The 21,331-nt window shown below is 39.8% G+C and overlaps 1 protein-coding gene across 1 annotated transcript; it reads left to right on the top strand.

Annotated features, from left to right (window-relative positions):
* Positions 1-663: 663 nt before the first annotated feature.
* si:ch211-235m3.5 (BICD family-like cargo adapter 1) lies at positions 664-20,608 on the top strand. Its single transcript, XM_055012545.1, has 10 exons — positions 664-1,502; positions 3,394-3,609; positions 10,320-10,439; positions 11,421-11,567; positions 12,128-12,310; positions 15,662-15,820; positions 16,712-16,789; positions 17,447-17,559; positions 17,764-17,884; positions 19,590-20,608. Exons 1-10 carry the CDS (start codon positions 1,257-1,259, stop codon positions 19,824-19,826), a joined length of 1,620 nt encoding a protein of 539 aa, XP_054868520.1. The 5' UTR covers positions 664-1,256; the 3' UTR covers positions 19,827-20,608.
* The last annotated feature ends 723 nt before the right edge of the window (positions 20,609-21,331 follow it).

The following is a 21,331-nucleotide window of genomic DNA, read 5'->3' as shown; positions in this document are numbered from 1 at the left end:
CTAAAATCTAAACTCTGCAGTTTTTAATTACAAGGAAAAATGCTGCAAAATGTTACATAATGGATTCCCATTGGGAGGTCCACACCAACCAAAATCTAATTACTTACTGATATAAAACCTTTTCAACACTCATGTTATTATTTTTAGGTTATTTTTTCCTTTTTTTTCAGTACACATAAATAATAGTGTATTTTTTTATGAGCACAGCATTGAAGATCCATGTCTGTAGTGTGTTGTGGTCTTATGAGAATTAAAGTTGTGTGTGTTTTGTTCAATACTGTGTATGCAAAAGCCCAACTAGAGAGATGAAAATCAGTATTAGCTATAAACATATTGGACACCACATCAGTTTAACGTTGTAAAAGTCACTGTTGCAAAAAGGCAACATCAGTTTTATTTCATTTTATTATTTTCTATCATTTACATACATCATTTATATATATATATATATATATATATATATATATATATATATATATATATATGCCAGTCTGACTAGTAGTGTATATAACTTTTTCATTTATTTTTTTTATTTTATTTATTTTTATTTTTATTCTGTAGTTTCGTCTTACAGGGTTAATGCTCTGACTGGAACTATCTTCCCCATTAAACAAAAGTAAAAAATAAATAAATGTAAAAGTAGTACAAAAATGGACATGAATATTACATGAACAATAAAAGAAGGCATGTAAAGAATTGATTCACATAATGACAGTCAAAAACAACAGCATAAATTCATCAGATGTATCAGCAGTTTGCTGAAATTAAAATGGAAATATCTTTCTATTCAGGTCTGTGATCAGAAAACACAGTAGCTTTCCTGTTAATCATTCTCAGCAATATTGCAATATTTTGTGACGATTTCTGTGCAGAAATGACTAACATCTGAGATAAAGTTGCAGCATTTATAGCGCCATATGAGTGTTCCTGTGCAGAATTATCCGCCACAGCGCACCGCTCAGACCGGGACAGGTGTGTGTGGTTGCTGCTCGGGGAGGCAACAGTTGCTCAGGTGACTGGAGGCAACTCCCACTGGAAACAAACAGTCATCTGCTGGTGACACATAGAGCTGCCTACTTTCGCTGGAGAGCTCAGAGCTTCAGCTTCATTCTTTTTCAGACTCTCACCGAAGCAGCAGCAGCAGCCCTCAGGTGCCATGAACGCGCATCTTTAGGGCACATGAATGGCACCGTTTCAGCGCGTTTCTTTGATTCTGTCTTTCTTCACCCAAATAAGAAGGTGCGATTAAATTAGTTATGGATCGATTTGATGAATGGAGCTTCAAGTCCAAGAAGATGGACCTGGAGGAGGATTTCTACTTCCACTACGGAGCGGAGGAAATAACGGATTATCAGGACCCCAATGAACTTCTGGCTGCTTTGAAACAAAAGGAGGAAGAGGTTATTTTGGCAGCCCAGCTGGGAAACGCATTGCTCCTGGAAAACCGTCAGCTCAAAGAGCAGAGCGAAAAACTTCATGAGCAGTACGCAGACAAGCTGGAGGTAAGAAAACGCTGTTTTCTGTGTCGGTAGATAAGATAAAATACAGTAACGTGATTTTTAAAAATGGAGGATTCTAGGTGAAATGTTCGATTTGGAAAGTTTTGGCGACGCGGTGGCTGCTAATGTTGGAAGTGGGCGGGTAACAATAAGATATTTCCTGTTTTTAAAAAAAAAAACGGTTTAAATTTGATTTAAGCTCCGAATATGCCGTTTTAACTAATCAAAATACAAGCTCACATGTTTAGAAAAGGCATCAGACAGGAGAAAAACGTTGAAGATACTGGACAAAATGAATACTAAGTGGCATTTTTCCTCACAATCAGAACTCAAGAATATTTTTGTTCAGATGCTTGTAGTAAATATATGAGAAATGCACCCAGTTGTCAAATTCTTATATGTTATATGTTCAAAAAAACAACTTATAAACAATATACTCCCACTGAAAACTGCTTTATATTGAAAGTGTTGCTATTATTTTGTCCACTCCATGAATTTAAGGAGAAAATGAGAAACCTTTCAATATATTACAATCCAGCAAACCACAGCCATCCACGACTGCCTCAATAATGAACAAACTGACAATATAAGCTTCATAAAAGTAGGATTTATGGCACAGATGTTGTATTAGTTCTCACAGGTGCTCAGTGAGTTTACATATCATGTAGTTTGACGCAAAAAGATAGAAAATTGACGTTTATATGGTGGGAAAACACGTCAACAGCCACTGTGTATAATCCACAGCAAGCTGTGTATCCATCAAAGCTGCCGTCATTCACACACCAGAAGTGTAAACAGGCAGAAAAGTTGGTTCCACCTCAAAAACTGCTGCACTGCTGAACTTTCCCAGGTTTGATCAGCAGCTTCATGCCTCTCTGATCTCTGAAAAGCTCTTTTGTGTTGGTCCAGTGACTGCAGAAGGATTCAAACAGTTACGTCTTCGCTGAAATATTTCTCAGGCGAGTTTTGTTCACAGCTCGTGAAAGAAACAAACAACGTCCTGCAAACTTATACGACAGTAATGCCTGACAAGACTTCAGATTTAATTATCTTCTAATGCAAAGAGTGAACAGAGTACAAGAAACACAGATTCTCTAAAATCCCTTCAGTGCACGCACACTTTTGGCATCTTTAAGTTACTCGGTGTTGATTCTCCAAATTTACCAAATGTGTAGCAAAACTCAGCAGGTGAAATGAAGTATAGTTTCCTTTCTGCTGCGTTCTGTTGCACAGAATCGCACACCTGAGAGGTTATGACACACTGAATAATGGCCTCGTCACTTTCTCAGGGTCGGTGCTGATGTCTCCTTCAGATGTTCACTCTCATATCTTATCAGTCGTGACTATCAGCCGAGGCCCTGTAAGGACAAAAAGACAGGGAGATAAAGTAGTTTGCAAACTGCTGCGCAGACAAGTGCATATATAAGCTGTGATGAATGACTGGATGAGGCTGCAGTGACTGTTTTTGTATATATTGATTTAAACGGTCAGTCATTTGTCAGAAGATGTGTAGTTTAATATCTGACTGATTGATTCATCTCTAATAAAATATATGAAATCAGATCTGATGTTTTCCTCTAGTAGAAAAAAATATATGTTGTTCATTTTCTCATCCTCAATTTTTATAATTTTTTTTTTATTAATTCAACTTCCAGCTGTCTCCTGTGATCCTTGATAACACTGACAGCTCACACAGATTCCTTCCAAAACAATATGCTATTGTTAAATGCCAGGAAGCATAATTTATTGGCATCATAGTTACAAACAACAGCCACAACATACAGTGCAAACATGTTGAATAAACTGTATTCAGGGCTTGACTTTTGGATGTTTGCTGTGCTTCATTCATATTCTTTCCTCGGCTAAGACATGAATCCTTTAAAACTCTGTTCAGGAGCTGGAGCAGGGAAAGCATGAGCTGCGACTGAAGCTGGAGGGCTCCCAGTCCCAGTGGGAGAGCCAGGTGGGCGACCTGGAGCGGGACGCCAGGGAGCTGAGCGCCCAGGTGGAACGACTCAGCCGGGCGCTCAGCGAGGCCGAGAAGGACAAGAGTCGAGCCCAACTGGAGCACAGCGAGCAGACGCAGCGACTCAGGGAGGAGCTGAACACCGTGAGTCCCGCATATGGACCATAAGTAGCGGTATTAGTTTTGTGGAATTTAATGTTGTGTTCTGAGGGTGAAGTATAGAGCCTGGCAGAGACAAGAGCATCTCCCTGAAACAAACACCTGCACAGGATCCAAAGCTGCAGGCCGTCTGAGTGGAACTAGATAAGACGGGTTGACATTCAATCCACACAGGGAGACTCAGTGTTCTCTGCAAACCACTCAGGTATCAGTCTGACTCAGTCTAATCTGGTCCAGAGTGAGGCCAGACTCTCAGGCTGTTCATAGGCTCAGAGCAAGGCCACAGCAAGAATACTTGGTGTAGAAATGCAAGTTTTGATTTAAAAAAAGAGAAAGTTTTTATGTGAGAATGAGAGACAGAAATGGAATTAGTCAGTCGGTAGCTATGAGACAAAATCTGAGCTGCTGGCATCAGGCAAATGACCGTGCTGCATGGAAATGGTATGCAAACTAGAGAAGGAGTGGAAGTTAATGCTATGACATGATTTTAGGTCAGGGACAGAAAACATCAGAAAGATTTTGGTTTCACTTTCCTCAACTTCAGTCCTGCGTGCTTGTTGGTTTTAAATTTAACGTATGAAAATAGAGCTGGAACAAATGAACCAATCAGTTGGCCGACTGACAGAAAAATAACTGCCTGAAAACTGTCTGATCCCAGCTTTTCAAACATGCTAAACCTTTTTCAGACTTTTGTTCGAACAAAACAAGATATTTTGAAACTTTAGTCATAGACATATTTACTCTTATCAGCCAGAGTTTCCAATTATGAAACCACTGATTGGTTGTGCCCTAACCAAGCACATTATAATCAGCTGAACCAGTTAATTCTCTTACATGACCTTAGCTTTGATAGTGGTATGACATAATGGACAAGAACACTGACAACATCCAGCTGACTCAGAGGATTCTGTGCTACAATAAGATATTTATGGTCTTGGGTGTTCGATACTGAGGAATCTGAACACTGAGAGCAGAATCACCCCGGTGACATATTTTACAGCCTGTTATCAGTCGACAGAGAGGAGCTGATTGGATCACACAGCTGGACAACCTTGAGTTTTTTTCCACTCCGAGAGAGAGAAAGACAGGCTTTGTTTTGCTAAACATTACAGTCATGACGTGTTGCGTTCCACACGGCCGATCACTTAGCCCAGCGGATCCTTGTGTTCTTTGAAAATGAACAACAAACCTGAGCTTGCAAAGTTAAAAATGAATCCAGACAAACCGAGTCCTCCCTCTGATGAGTCAAGGTCCGTAGAATCAGGAACTGTGAGTGTCTCTTCCCTCCTCTGTGGTCGGGCTGAAGGGCTTAGTGTGGAAAACAGACTACCCAGAAGAAGTTCAGGAAAAAGTCAATTTAGATAAAAACATTTTATCTCTGTTTGAGCTGCTCTTGGAGACGGAAGTGGAGGAAATGTTTTATTTGGCTGCCCGGCATCATACACGGGTCACTCTCGACTGTGTGCTCGTAAAAGCAGAGACGAAAGTGAATGTGTTTAAGAGTGTGAAGAAGCTCCATGTCTGACGTTGGTCTACCTGATGTTGTGATGGATTTGGATGCTTCTGCTGCACTGCTGCCTGGTGGGGTGAGTTGAGACGGTAGTTCTGTGATTATGTCACTTTGTGGCTTTGTCCCGACTGTACTTCAATAGACCGACATTATCAGTAAATCTGTTCATTATTGTCTTGATTAACTGAGTAAAGTATATGTATATAATATTAGAGATGATGTTCCATAATCCACCTTAGATGGCAGAATTGTCCAATGAACAGAACAAAACCCCAAGAAAATCACCTCATATTCACATTTCATGTTTCTTTTGAATTTTTATCCTTTTGCTTCAGTTGAGTTTTTTAGGACCAAGTTTATAAAGTTAATTTACACCCTAATGTAGTCTGTGTTACAGGAAGCAGAAAAAAATGACTCAAAAACACACTTATGGTCACTTCTGCGTTCATTGAATCTCTTCTGAGTTGAGACTTTGCATCTAATGAAACTTTGGCAGCTTTCACACAGCTTGAAACTCTAAACTACTCTGCTATTGTAAGAGATGTAAGCAGAGCAGGGCAGGAATCTGGAGGAGGGTGTCTGCATCGTACCACACAAACCCGAGCGAGAGAAAGAATTTACTGGCACGGCTGTGATGTGAGATGGGAAAGATTTGCTGTCAATCCTCGTCGTGGTGCATTTGAGGTAGCGGCAACATGAAAACCGTTTAATGAGAGCTGAACCACAGAAAATAGGTGTTTATTTATCAAGGAGTGGCCAGTGATGTCAGGTGTTCTGGTTATATAGCAAATTATTCCCACAACAGGAAAAACAGCTGAGAAGTCAAACATTAATGACTTTGTCTTGTGTCTCATCCATCAGTTTCTTAGTTAATTACTTTAATGAGTGGATTTCCAGGCAGTCTCTAACAAGGAAAAGCATATGATGTGGTTCCTGGCTACCAGGAGATTATGACATTAATTACAGTAAAAGAAAGAAAAACAAGATTAAAACATTTTTGCTGAGTTAGTCAGACTCTTGTGCAACTTTAAAAACTTGGATATAAACACATTTACTGGATAAGAAGTACCTGATAGGAATGAGAGTGTGATGGGAGTGTGATTATTGGGTGGAGTTGGAGATGTTTAGCATGTTTGGGCAGAGTTTCAGGTAAATAGAAATCAATGATACGTCCTCAAAGGTCAGTTCAGAACTTGGGTTTGCATCCGAATCAACGTAAATTAACCAATTTACATGTTAAGTTATTAGAACTTGTATTTACACCAGATTCTTTGACCTAATGTGCCACACTCAATGTTGAATCGAAGTTATCACAGTTCTTTAATAAAACAATTCTCAAAATTAGATTTTACTATTTTAAATTTGAGAAAACAGAGTCATCTGTCAGTTTATTAGGTACGCAGCCTAAAACTAATGGAGTCTAAAACATCAGTCCTGCAAGAAATCCTTTCTCTATGAAAGTTATAATGGTAAAACTGTCTGACAGGGGTGTTGATTCCACCTTATGCTAATTTGATTCAATTTTTTTTTATCAAGTTATACTGAGAGGTGTAACTTTTATAAAGCAGAGCATGTCCCTTTGATCTGCCACAGTACCAGTGGTGTAAAGTAACTAAGTAAATTTATGTTAAAGTACTCAGGTACAGTTCTAAGTTGACTGTACTTAACTTGAATAGTTAGAATTTATGCTACTTTTTACTTTGACTTTTTAGAGGGAAATATTGTAGTTTTTACTCCATTTACCTAATTTACAACAGATTAGGACTTCAATCAATCAATACATGCAGACCAGTGGCGTTATACACTGTATGCCAAAGAATGCAAATACAGAAAAAATAGAAGCAAAAAGAAATACCAACAAGCATTTGGGAAAAATAATTATTGCTTTGTTTTAGCTGTGCCAAACCCCAGTCCAATCCTAAATAAAACCAAAAATTTAACTGAGTTGTTTTTTACCCTTCAGAAGGTTAAGCTACTGTATCCTGAGAGGTGTTTCTAATAAGCTGTTCACTGTGTCTGTATCAACAAGGATCTTTTGTGTGCCCATTAGCAGATAAGTAACACTTTACCTTTTCACCTCCTGCTCTCCACCCGTTTGTCACATGATCGCTTGCCGTGGCTGTGGATCAGTGTGTTATTGGACAGCTGTGGATTTCCGTTATTGTAAAAGGAGATGCCTGAATTGAGACAAGCCCCCTGTGACCTCTGCTTCCTTCTGCCAGCATCACCCAGCGCATGGACATAAAGGAAAAGACAATAAACGCTGCAGAGAGATATGAATCTTTAATTTTCTGCTTTGATGTTGCCCCTCATACCCAAGCATCCCTTCATCCCAGGGGAAAGCGTGTCCTTTCTGAGCCTCCCTGAGGGCCTCGGCTGTAGCTGGGGGAGTCAGCTGTTGTAAACCTCTGTGTTTGGGTTGCTGAAGGCCTCAGGCTTGGGGGCCCTTGCGAGGGGATATCATCTCAGGCTTTGTGCCGCTCCTGAACTGAGTGCACTCCTACCCGTGTTTTGGTGATTCTCAGTGGGTCGCTGCCTCTATTGTAGAAGAGGCCCATGTTGCAGCAGTAATGACGACTCCTCACAAATCCTGAAGCCCCTCCCCATCTTTTTCTCCTGTCTGCATGCTATGTTTTGTTTTTGTCCATCGGTGCCGATTTTACTCTCGTCACACACGCTCCTCTAATTTTAGCCCTCGCCTCCTCCGTGCAGTCCTGCAAGCACATACTCTCAAGCTGCCCCCTCCAGCTTTACCCTCACCATGGCCAAGTCCACCCTCCGCCACATTGTTGTCTAATGTGGCATGATGATGTCACTGACGAGACCAAGATGCCCTCCGCTCCATCTGCCGCCACGGCTGGACTTTCATCTTGTATTATGTGGCGGTGATGGGACCTGACAGGGGCCCGCCAAACTGCTGAGTAAGGGGTCCCAGACCAGGAGGGGGGAGGAGGAGGAGGGTGGTTTGTTCACTCAGACTTCAGCAGCAGCAGCATCCCAAAAATCCCTGAGTTTTAGGTTTGTAATGATTGTGTTTGACAAAGAAGTTCTGCAAAAGTAGAAGATTCTGAGAGAAACAAGCAGAACCAGCAGAGAGAAAAGTTCTTTATTTCCCACTTTATACAACATGTGGTTTGTGTTTGCAGACGTTCCTGTTCGTTTAATGAATCTCTGATCGCAGTAGAGTTTGCTCAGTTACAGTGGAGGTTCTCAGCGTTTAAGGCTCGTGAACAAAGTGATGTTTACATTGACCGTTTCCCTCCAAATGCATTGTGTGCATCTTTGAGCTCTGTTGTTGAGAATTTCCTTCCTCCTTTGCTCAATTTTTTTAAACTTGGATCCTACATTGTTCATATCCACGTGTTCTAGCTGACCAAGTGGTGCATCGCCGTGTTTTTTGGCCGGTTCGTCCTGCTACCTGCAGATCAGCTGAGCAGCCCCAAACCTTTGGCCGGACTGTGTGTCGTCTCACTGCCTGCTTATGTATAGGATGTGATACAAACAGAACACTTGGAAAAACAATTGCCACCAGTCTTCAGAAACTCCACAGGGTCCCAAAATATACCGATCCCTCATCACTGATAAGTTATGGCCTCCGCATCTTCAATTCTAAGTGGTCATGTTGCTGTTCTCAGATCTGCGCTACGACCCCTCCAGTTTTGCAAACACTACGAGAGATCTAATTTTCTTTTTGCTGCAGGGCCCACAGTAAAAACAGCACCAACCACATTTAATTTTAGTTACCTAACCCCCAGCTTCTTCTCATCTCAGTACAGATTGCAGGACTTTACTCCAGAGAGATCTCCTTCTGTATATTAGGTTATTTTTAGTTTAAAGATTGTGTTTTCTGTTCTCTTAAAGCTCACGCCTGAGGCATGCTTTGTTTTGGAGTTTCAGACTCACTGATACACATGTGTGATTCCAGTTTTCGGGCTCAGGGATTTTTTTTTCTGGGCTTAAATCTTTCTGTAACCTTGCACTGCAAAAACTCAAAATCTTACCAGGTCTATTTGTCTTATTTTTAGTCAGAATGTCTCATCCCACTTGATTTAAGATAAATTCACTGAACAAGTGACATTTCAGCAAGATGGAGAGACTTGTTTTAAGATGATGCATCTTAAATATCTTGTTAAGTCAAACAATCTTGAAATTATCTTGGTTTGAGTTGAATTTTACAAGAAAACTCAAAATAAATTTAACCCTCGTATCGTCCTGCAGGTCAAATTGACCCGTTTTAAAGTTTGAAAATGTGGAGAAAAAAAAATAGATTTTCACAGTGAAACTTCTGGTGTCCATATTTTCAACATTTTTGGGAAATTTTTGAACATTTTTTTGGTTGAAAAAAAGAAATGTTAAAAATGTTTCTTAAGAACATTCACAAAAAATCAACCAAAATCCAGCAAATTTCGCTGGATTTTGGTAGATTTTTTTGTGAATGTTCTTAAAGAAAATATTAGAAGTTTTACTGATACATATGTAATCACTTTAGATATTTTTAGGATTTTTTTTTGAAGATTTTTACTCATTTTTTGAACATATTTAGAAGAACTTTCTTGCCAAATTTGGGGGATTTTTTTTTTTTTTTAAATAAAACTTTTAAGGGAAATTTTTGAGGAATTATTGGAATTTTCTCCCTGAAGGTTTTGCAAATTTTCAGAAATTTTGGGAATTTTTTGGCTGATTTTTTGGATTTTTTTTTGGTGCCTGTAAATGAGGACAACATGAGGGTTACTACATCTCAAATTAGGAGGTTACATGAAAGCAAAAATCTATTTTTGAGTGAAAAACTGCTATTGTTTTTTAGCATATCTGGTTTATTTTAAGACACCTAAGCTTAACAATCCTGGTAAAATAGAGCTTCAAATAAATTTTCCCAGCTAATATTAAGATCTTAATATTCTAAATGTCATATCTTATTTCAAGAAATCTTACCAAGCCATTTTTCACTTGTTCTATTGGGAGATTTTTTCACTTATTTCAAGGTAAAAGTTCCTTGAAACAAGTTTTTTTTTTTCTTGTTTTGAGAGGGGCATTTTTTTTTCCAGTGTGTCATCGATGGAAACAAAAGTAAAAGCATAAGTAAAATGCTCACAAAAGTCTGTCATGCACGTTCAAAAGCTACTGTCACTTTCTGTTAACTCTATTTGTAAACCTCTTGTGTTTTCTCTGTGATGTGCGTTTATAGGCGATGGAGGTGGAGAGAACCATGTCCAGTGAGCTGCAGGCGCTAAAACAGGAGCTTCAACTAAAAGGAAGCCACAACAGGCAGCAGGACGAGGAGCTGATCAGTGCCCTGAGAGAGCAGGTAACTACTGTAGCACTCACACATGTAAACATCTACATATGTTGCTTTAAATGATGAAACTAAGTCAAACCTAATCTCAGATGTCACTGCCATGCTAAAAGGATCGTTTGTAAAACTTTAACTGTGAAAGTGTCGTGCATTCACACAGACAGAATGACCAGAACACACTGCACCAGCATGTGTTTTCATTTTATCTGTCAGAAGTGTTGATAGTATTTTTGCCAGCTACTGATTCATCTTGTTGCAAGTTTGGTGCTTTCATTTGCAGACGAGTGAGTCTAAATTATAAGAATAGATAGAAGATAACACAACTCAAAATCTTACATTGTAACACTTAAAAGCTGGTAATAGAACAAACATGTTTATTCTGGACACATATAATAAAAAAAATGATAGAGATAAAACAGAACACACCAGAACAGAAACAAGAAAATGTAGCAGGAGTACTAAACAAACATTGGACATTTTCACAATAGGAAATGGGAATGTTTGCTTGATAATATGTTTCTTTCTCTTTTGATTAAAAATAAGAACAAATTTCACAGAATTGTCTTTGATAATGGCTTTTATTTTTTTAATGAACAATTAAAAGACGCAACATTTGTGATTAATTTTGCCTACTGAGCAAATTCAGGCCTTATCTGGGTGGAGACAAGTCCTTCAAACATCATCAAATTCTTCCAACTCAAGTCCAAATTCTTGTTTAGATGTACTCAGTGGTGGGAGAGACCTGTCTCCTGCATTAGATAACACAGAAGACAGATTCTGACAGTAGATCATGCAATCATTCTTCAATACTTTTGCTTGCTTGTTCCCAAAAAGCAGAAGTGAAACAGCATTTCCACGTAAATACTATATGTGAAGGTACCTGTTTAATTTCTACACTTTTTCATTACAGCTACAGTTTGATCAGGTGTCATTAGGGAATAATGAAAGTTTAAGAGAGTTCTCTAAGACTGATGTTTGTGCCTGTTTTTCCAGGTGTTGCGACTCACACAGAAAGAACAGATGCTGGAGCAGCGCTTGGAGAACGTGTGTAAAGAAAATTCAGAGTTGAGGGCGAGTTTGGCCTCTTTGCACACTCGCTTGGCTCTTCATGACCAACTGAACCAGCAGCACAGCCAGCAGGTACACACACAAACACATTACGTCCTTGTGGTGAAAACACAAACACACCAGGAACGTCACTCTCTCCTCAAACCAAATACATGCTGATTAGTGTTCATTGTAGCAGCAAGTAACACAAAACGGCATCGCGTGTTATTTGAATGAATGAAAGAGCCTCAATGACAAAGGGATTTTCTGCTCTCGGCCTGGCAGGTCCGGGTTTCGGCTGGATTGTGGAAAGCGTTGCTCAACAATCGCTTCATCCCCGTCATTGTCATTTCCACCAGCAATTCTGGATTCCTCTCGTGTTCGTTTAGTTTCATGTTTGTCTGCAGGCAGGAATCTGGCACGTCAGGATTTCTCTTAACCTGAGTGTCAGTAGAGTTTGTACACAAGTCTCTCATGACACACTTGACTTCAGGGTAAACTACTACTTAACTAAACTCTCTAATCGATGATGTTTCATTACCTGATCTTAATCTCTTTGTTTGTTATTACTCTGAGACACAAGATTGTGCCTGCGGGTTTATGTGTCTGTGCTCCTGTGTGTGTTCATTAGTGTGTGTGTGTCGTGTTTGCAGCTAGCCGAGGCGTGGCAGGAGGTGGAGGTGGCTCAGAGTCGGTCCCAGCAGCTGCAGGCCCAGGTGGAGGAGCTGCAGGAGGAGGTGTCCCTGCAGGAGAGCAGGAGCCATGGAGACGCCTCCCTGTTGTCAGAGCTGGAGAGCAGCCTGGAGACGGCCGGCCTGGGAGTCAGCAAAGAAGAGGTAGATTAGTGTTTAACTCCATCAGGGCACAGCTTGGTAATTTATTATCCAGAGAAAAACTGGGCTGAACTCCCATATCAGGTTAAATGACCAAATAATAGTGCATGCAGCTATGAACTCTGTGCTGTGTATGTCTTTAAAGGATACACCAAATGTTGTTCTGTTTTTGTCATGGTCACATCTTATGAAAAGTTAATCATTGACAAGAGTTTTCTGTATATCTGCAGTCAAATATAAGTAACAGGACTCCACACTAACTTTTTCACTGGTAGCACCGGTGCGATCAACTTTCTCATTTGGTTGCACTTCCCACCTTGTCACAGGCAAAACACATCACTTGCTGAACATTTCTGTATCAATAGATAGACACAACAGTTTACCAGTGTTCCCTAAATGCCCCACATTGCAGGCTGCGGTGTGCTCAGGCAGGGGTGTGACCGAAAGTTATTTTGAAAGAGTAAACTAGGGCGATCTAATGTCAGAGTTGGCCATGAGCAGAAAAAACAGGTCATGTAGGTGCGCTCCGCATTTCACGAGAAGACCACATTTTTAAGCATAAATACCACAGTACACCAGAGTTCTAAAAGTACTACTTTCCACCACTACGGTTAATACAGTCGCTGTCTGTGCCAGTTAGAGTGACGCCAATACAGCTTAATGATCATTATGCCCTCACACTATGTTACCAGTTGATATTTTAACTAGCACACTCTCAATAAAAGCTCACAAATGTGACTGTTTTGGTCTCAGTCTGGATCCCTGAGTTACATAATTCATCTGAGCCTCTGTTGTCAAACTCTGAACACATCAGTGAGCTGCACTGTTGCTCTGGATGATGTTCCTTCATTGTTGCAATTCGTTCTGAGTAAATCCCACAAACAGTGCTGCTGCTGTTTATACTCACTTGAGAACCGAATGTGTATTAATCCACAGCTGAAAATAGTCCCTCAAAAATCTTGCATTTCTTACTATTTTTGTAAGGTTTGGCAGAAGCTGTTTGTTTGTTGTTTTGTCTTGGTTTTGGTCTGTTCATGAGATTTTTTGACATTAGTAAAAAACAATAAATTGCCAGACTTGTACATGAATGTAAATTTAGCATTACTAAAAATCAGGAGCATTGGCACTGTTTGACTGTGATGGGCGCTAAAGATTGGAGAAAGACCATATTGTAAATCTTTCTAGCTGTAAATAATTCAATTCAAAAGGGCAAAGAAAAGATAATTTCTCGTTTATTAAACTTACCTGCCTGATAATGTGTCGGTTGTCCTCGTTCTGCCAAAACAGCTGAGTCATGGCATGTACAAAGGACGGTGTTCTGTATCATCTGGCAGTGGATCAAGTTTGTTCTGGCACATTTAGTGGCTACTCGATTAGATTTGGGATCTGAGGAGTTTGGAGGCTGGTTCAACACCTTCAGCTCTTTGTCCTTGATCTGTGACTGAGTATTTTTGGGAAGTTACTTCCGTCAAGGAGTGAGTTTTGGTCCGCAGCAATGCTTAGGTTGGTGGTTTGTTTTAAAGTGACATCCAAATGAATGCCAGGACCCCAAGTTTACCGGCAGAATATTGCATTTTAATGGGATGATCATTGGGATTCACTTCACCTGCCAGCGTGTATCAGTAATTATCCTCTAGCATCTCGGCCTCCAATACATGATTTATATCCGGGGCTGTCAAAAGTATTGTGGCCTGCTTACATCTTCAGTGCTTAGATAACTTTCACAAATATGAAAATTAGCCAGAGGTGTTGTGATAGAGGAGTTATGAGAAACCATATGGTGCTCTGAGAGATAAATAGAAAATCACAATGGTTGCAGCTGGGAAGTCTGACCTGCAGTAAGAAGCTGGTCTGATTTACCTGAATTATGTGTGAATGTAAACAAAAGTAGATAAGCAAGAACCTGTTTTATTATTAAAATATTTCTGTGTGCTTTAGCCAGTGACTGTTTCTATCTTGGTTTTTGCATTATTGTGATAAATTAACCTGAACCCTTTCTGGATTAACTTTAAAACAACTGGATGTGACAATAGACATCAGTATAAACAGTGAAACACACTCATTCTGAGAAGCAGGCAACAGAGCATGACAAAACAGTTTTTTTATAACACAGATGCTGTGAATACTTTAGAGTCCTTGTGCAAAACAAGTGTGTCGCTGCTCAGAAGTAGGAAATACTTGCTTTATCTGAACAAATCAACAAACACAACCAGTACTGCCTGATGGAAACCGGCTGCACTGACTTTTCCTCCGTACTGTGGGTGGCAAGTGTTAATTTTAAACTCATGCTGTTGAGGTCCTGCCCACAATGATTCACAGATCATGTGTGTTTTGACGGGAATTGTGTCAAAGTATTCCCTTAAAGACATGTACGATGAGATCACACAATAGCGGCAATGGAGAAACATTAGCTAGACACTGGATTTTAGAAAACATGTATAGATGTGGTGGTGAAAGCACAGTCACTGTCTCAGCAGAGAGGAGCTCAATGACAGAACATTTTGTCGGGTTCTCAGTGACAGTGTGAGTCGTGTTTGAAGACAGGACTCCCTCTGCTTGGAGAAGGTGCAAAGGTCCAGAATTTCAGAGTGAAAAAAGAAATATTAGACAAGGCTCACTGCTGGGGACAAAATTAGGTTTGGGAGAGAACAGAAACAGTTTTCTCACTCTGTGTCACCGCTGTTATTGTTGTGGTGCAGCAGGAAAATGTGATGTGTAACTGTACTCGTGACTCATTCACTACATTTCCTGTTTAGAATGGCCACATTGTAGGAGAGTTTACACTGTGTTTTTTTTTTAAGTTCATGAAATAAAAGAGTGGATTAGGCTCATTTACTGTTGACTCTTTGTTGCAGGGGTTGTATTTATTTCAAATCAACTAAATATGGAATTTTGGCCTGGGGTGCCCAAACTTATGAATTAAGGTGTAACTCCTCTCTTATCTGAAAACCACCCTGTTCAGATATCTTTCTTATCAGATCAGCAGTGTCATGTGACAATATTTAACTCAGGTAAGTTAAATATAGCGATGAGGTAATGCAGCCACCTCCCCTTGTGAAAATATCTGATGTCATTCAAGACAGGGTGTCTGTCAATAAAATATGTGCCATGCTTCCTTGTTTTTCACTCTTTTTTTTTTGTCAATGATGGCTACTTTTCAATAAAGCATCTGAAACAGGAGCTCCTTAAATGTAGGCCGAATATACAGTAGCTGCCTCCAAGCTGTACGAGTTGGGAGTTTCAAACTACACAATTTTAAGGAAATAGAAAGTTGGTAGCTCAAGTGATATTTTGTACATCTTGTGTAAGTATAATAAACATAAATCAACATGTTTCCTCCCCTGTTCTACTTAGATCTCACAAGAAATGGAGTCCATCCTCCAGCTACTCCTCCCATTGAGCGGAGGAATGAGCATCTCTGGGAGGTCAGAGGTGGTGGATCAGCAGCAGGACCTGCAGGCGATGCTGCTCCGGCTGAAGGGAGTGGCTCAAACTCTGGCATCCGGCCCTCAGGTGAGCGACGGCCGAACAAAAAGAACAAGTAGAACGGCAGAGGAAATGCACAAAGACAAAAGACTGACCTTGTTGAAACCAAAAGACAGGAAAAGTGCACTGTAGCTTTTGTGTTGTATTGAGTCTTTGAACCATATCTCATACACAGAAGTAGAGCACATATGCAAAACTCCCAGCTCTGATGTCTGTATACAGCATGTCCTTGGTGCCATATGTGCAGCTGGTAATGAGAACATGTGCTAGACAGATAAGTCTAGAATGCAGCTGTTTTAACTGTGTGCTTTTTGAAAATGTATTACTTCTGTAAACATTTGTGGGACAGAGGAGCAGATTTCAGAACAGTTACACATGTTTCTAATGTGCCACTGTTCTGAAGTGACACTTAAGTGTCCGGCTGTACTGAACATGCAGTAACTCGGTTGCTTTGTGTTTCTTTGAGCTATTAGAAGTCCGAAATGGATGCAGAAAAGGCAAAAATCATGGCTCCATAAAGCAGCCTGCCCACATGCTACATTCATCAGGTCTTTCACACTGTGTCTGTCTACCCGCTACTGCCTGTTAGAAGCTCCATAGTGTCTTCACACTGAACTATGCTGAGGAGCTGCCTGCCCTTGTACAAGCAATGGATGCCAGTGAACTAGTGCAACTGACACCTTATATGCTTTGCTAAGCTTCTATTTGCCAGCAGCGAATACATACAATTGTCCACTTGTGTCTCCTGGCATTTGTATTCCACTCAGATCAGTAACGTGCGTTTATCACTGTAACTAAATATCCCGTCCCACCTCTTCCTCCCTCAGAACCATGTAAATAGGCCAACACCACAGAAACTCCCTGTTAGTGTACGTCCACGGCTGTCACCTGATCTCTCTGTTAATGTCTCTCTCTCAGGAGCTGAATCTGGGTTTTGTCGGCAGGACGGCTGATCAGTGTGGGAATCTGAGCACAGCACAGGAGCTGAGAGATCAGGTAACCGAGTGATGAACAAATACGTCTGTCAAGGAGGGGCAGCGCCTGTAGCGGACCATTGTATCCGGATTTGGCTGCACCTGTACTGGCCTTGTTGTTGTCCCTGCAATCCATCTTAGTGCCACATTCAGAGCTTTAAGAACATTTTCACTGCAGTTTGATCCTGTCTTTTTACTCCTTAGAAAAATTGTCCACCACCAGCCATAATAGGCATAATTTAAACAATATACAGCATGACTTGCAGATAATTTCTCTTCATGTTTTAAACTTTGTGTATGATTTTCTAACTCTCATAGCATTACTTTTTCAAACATTAAATCAGTGTATGGTGAGGAATAGCACCTGAGTTTCAATTTTAAATATGACATCTAGGTGTTTTTTTCCACGTCACATGTCCTACACGTGTTTTGCCCAAAAGATTATGTTATACAACACTGTTAAATGTTCCGTTCAATTTATTTTATTTGTCATTACATTTGAAAATGCGCTTATTAAATCAAACTGCCTCCTCATCATGTGCAGACAAATTAAAAGTATTAAAATAGAAATTTTATTTTAGATTGCCTTGAATAACAGAAACTTTAGTGCATCAACAATGTCATTGTTGTTGTTGGAGACACAGAGAAACGGATTAATTTTACTCTCTTCCTCCTGCAGAACGTCCAGCTGCAGCAGGAAAACACTGAGCTGTTGCAGAAGCTGCAGAGAACACAAGATCAAGCTGACGTCGTCCAACAGGCCATCAGAGACCGAGACGAAGCCATAGCCAAGTGAGTAACTCATTATTTCTCAATATAACAATTCAAATAATAGTTTTGTTTATAAGTTCATTCACTCATTCAGTCGTAAAAGTTGTAGTTGTACTTCTGGGTTCTTGTAGGAAGCTACACTAGCAGCTACAGTAATAGGTTCAACATCTTTACTGCAAAAAACATCCGGTATGTGACTGAAGAAGTTTCACTGTTTTTTGTTAGGAAAAACCTGATGGAGGCAGAGTTGGTGAGAAGTAAAAATGACATGATGTCTCTGAACAACCAGTTATTAGAAGCCATCCAACGCAAACTGGAGCTGTCACAGGAACTGGAGGCCTGGCAGGTAAAGTCCCTGTCTCACTATCGTGAATTCTGTCTCACATCTCCTGCTCTACAAAACCATCATTCAATACATTTAATTCACGCCATCGGCATCAGCGCTGATAGTATATCACGCTGTCTGCAGTTTAAGTTGTAATTCAATCAGATCAGAGGTGGGTGGATGTATCTCAGCCAGAGTTTCCTGAGTAGAAGGTCAGTGATAGATGCAGTCGTATTGCTCTCAGTCCTGAAAGTTTGAGGGGATCTGAATGGCAGGTGTCTCTGTCTCTGAGTCCTTCTGCTGCTAAGTCACTATGCCAAGCTGAGCCATCTGTCAGAGGGTCTGATCTGTCATGCTTTAATGAAGATAATGCAAAAAGGATTTCGACCAAAACACTGGTGGGTGTTATATTTTTAGCTGAAGGAGGAAGTACACTTTCTTTATCTTTGAAGGCTAATAAGTTATGATTATTAGTAAAAAATCTGTTAAATATTGTAAGTAATAAACTATATATATCTGAAGTAAAATGTAAATCGTATGATAAAGCATGTATAGAATACGTACAGGACACTTGCCTGCTTTGAAGGCAGAGATTCTCAAATAGAGACGTCTGTTACGTGCAGTTACACAAAAACAAGATGAGATATGACATGCAAACATCCATTTACTAATGCAAGTCTTAATTTGTACTTGGGAGAAGCGTGCATACAGAGATAGATGAAGTAAAATAGCAAAGGAGATGTATATTCACAAGTAAAATACAAATCAGATAGAAAACAGTGCAGTGTGCTCAACAGTCAGCACATTTCCAGTACACACAGGACATTGTCATTGTGGAATAAGGTCCCGAAAAGATTTGTTTAATAAGAATCTCTGGAAACAAAGACAAAAGTAGGAGGAAGGAAAATGGATGTAATAATGGACCAATTAAACAAAAAAATTAAGAGAAATGTTGCCTGCATGTTTCATGGTGCAGGAGTTAGTCAGAATCCACACGGAAACATCTAATCCTTGTTCGCTGGCTCATGATGACCAGACATAAAATCAGATTTAACTGAAATCTAAGCAAGATCTAAAATAGAACTTCCATTTATTATTAATAACAAATCCCATGACAAAACCAGTGTCTTAGTCCATTTCTTAAAATTTGGACTCTTTCTGGCTACAAATCTCAGCTTTAAGCCTACTGGTTCCTCCCAATGAATTTAAATAGTTACATTTCATTAAATGCTCAGTAATTTACCAAATCTGTTGGACGATGTAGTTGTTATAAAGTCTCTCAGACAAAAGTAAACTGTGGCTTGTTGTGGACTGTTTTCATGCATCTATCAATATATAGCAATATGCTAAGTATTATTGCTAGTAAATGTGGGATCAGCTCCAATATACTCTGGTGATGCAGAAACATGTCACCTGTTCAGTGCTGTGGCCAACTCATGTGTTTTTAACTGTTTTTGGCCATAATTAGGAGTCTACGGCACAAAAAATTAGCTATACAGGACAATAATTATTTACAGGCTCTTGTTTTTGTTGGATTTGGTCTTCCACTCGGATTAATTGACAATAGGGGAAAAAAGACCTACAAACTATCATTATCAAAGCTATGCTTGCAGCACCAATGAGTCTGAATGATTTGAAGGCAGTGCCGACATGCTGCAGACGCCAGACTGAATCCCTGCTCCTCGGACTTCCTGCTCATTTCCTCTTCCTCCCCACCTTTCCTCAGGACGACATCCAGATCATCATCAACCAGCAGCTCAAGTCCCAGCAGCAGTCGGAGCTGCCTCAGAAGAAGCCCACTTCCAACGGCATGTCGTTCTTCCGCAGACCCAGCAGAACGGCCTCCACCTGGACACGCCAGTCATCCACGTCCTCCTGGAGTTCAGATGTTAATCAGGACAAAGCCCAGTCTCCCTGGAGGGACTGGTTAAGACGGGGCAAAGGAGCCCAGTACGGCAAATAATGGACACTGAGAGCCACAACTATCTGCTGACTTCTGTGGGGAAGGAGGTCACAAGTGGAGCTTATCGTGCATCATATGTGGTGAAAAAGAGCCATAAAGACACTGTTAATTCAGTGATGCAAACACTGAACCACTACGAACACTTACTGAAACATTTCACTGAGAGACTGAGCCTTCTGAAAGTCTAATCTGTAACACCCTGAAACACTACCATTTTGACGGCGTTACATTCGAAGGTTTGCCAGAGACTGTACATATTGTGCCTTATTTTGTAATATTGTGAATGTCTTCATGTCTGAGACTTTATATGAAATATGTGACAGGTGTAGATCAGTGGAAAGTATTTGCTCAGATTATTTAACTTAAATGATCAAAGAGGTCAGAAGGTAAACGATCAAACCCTTCAATTTCAGTCGTTACTGAAGTTGTCTTTACCAAGTTGGATGTAAGAAGTTTTGTCTTTTTTTTACTGTCAATTTTGCTCAAAAGCGAAATCTGTAAAAAAAAAAAAAATGTTGATTGTATGAGAAACACTGTATGTCTTGATGTACATTGAGAATGCTGGTGTTTTTTATAATATTGTCTGGTTTTTAGTTAAAAACCAAAAACGTTCTCTTGGTGTGTTGTGTGTCTGTGTGTGACAGACACATGGATGTTCATTTTCTGTGACTCAGTGTTCAATATTGAAGCTGCTTAGTACAAACCATGTTGTTTCCTTAAGCTGTCTGACTGACCACATCTGGAATGATTGTCAGATTGTTTCATAAAACATCAAAAAATAACTTCTTTGTGTCTGTGACTGTTTGTGTTCAGAGTCTTAATGGGATAAACTGAAAAGTGGGGAGTCTGGCAGCTGGTCTCACATCTGAACAAGACAAGATCTCAGTTAATCTATTCAGACCAACAGTTATTTACTCCAGATGTTTGATCTCTAGAAATAATTGTCCCTCAATTAAACTTTTATTTTGTTATAAAGGCAATATGTCCAGGGAAACACAATTAACAGGACTATAAAAAAAAAGTCTTCCACTGACAATATTACAATAATGAGAAGCAGCACAGGCTCCATGACGACCATAAACTGAGATTCTTCAACAGACATGGACACGAAAATTAAGTGTCAACACTGTCTAAAGTAATTAGTACAAATACTTCAGATACACTCAGCACAGACCCTTGTAGTGCTGTCAGTCTACACAGCAGATAGACCAAAAAATATGTTTTATTTGATGTTATCCTTCACAGACTTTTAAATCTGAATTTTTGTGGTCTGATTTTTATTGCAACATAGCATTAACCAATCCTATTATGTCTGTAAATCATTGATAAATTTAAAAATCAGTTTTAGGGAACAAATTCTTGACTACAATGAGTTATAAAATATTTCCTTCAAGAGGCTAATCTTCTCTGTGCTTTTTACCTGCAGACAGATGCTCAAAAAGACACAGAAATTGACTGAATTTTGCTTTAATGCACTGTACTGTGGAAATGTTTTAGGAACCAAC

The sequence above is a fragment of the Amphiprion ocellaris genome, chromosome 7, assembly GCF_022539595.1.
Source record: "Amphiprion ocellaris isolate individual 3 ecotype Okinawa chromosome 7, ASM2253959v1, whole genome shotgun sequence".
Classification (NCBI taxonomy): domain Eukaryota; kingdom Metazoa; phylum Chordata; class Actinopteri; family Pomacentridae; genus Amphiprion; species Amphiprion ocellaris.
The sequence above is the reverse complement of the archived record's forward strand: the minus strand, read 5'-3'. Positions and strand labels throughout refer to the sequence as shown.

Coding starts and splice junctions, on each gene's coding strand:
- si:ch211-235m3.5 (XM_055012545.1), top strand. CDS start 1,257: ATGGATCGATTTGATGAATGGAGCTTCAAGTCCAAGAAGATGGACCTG. Junction 10,440..11,420: donor TCAGTGCCCTGAGAGAGCAG/GTAACTACTGTA, acceptor CTGTTTTTCCAG/GTGTTGCGACTCACACAGAA. Junction 16,790..17,446: donor CACAGGAGCTGAGAGATCAG/GTAACCGAGTGA, acceptor TTCCTCCTGCAG/AACGTCCAGCTGCAGCAGGA.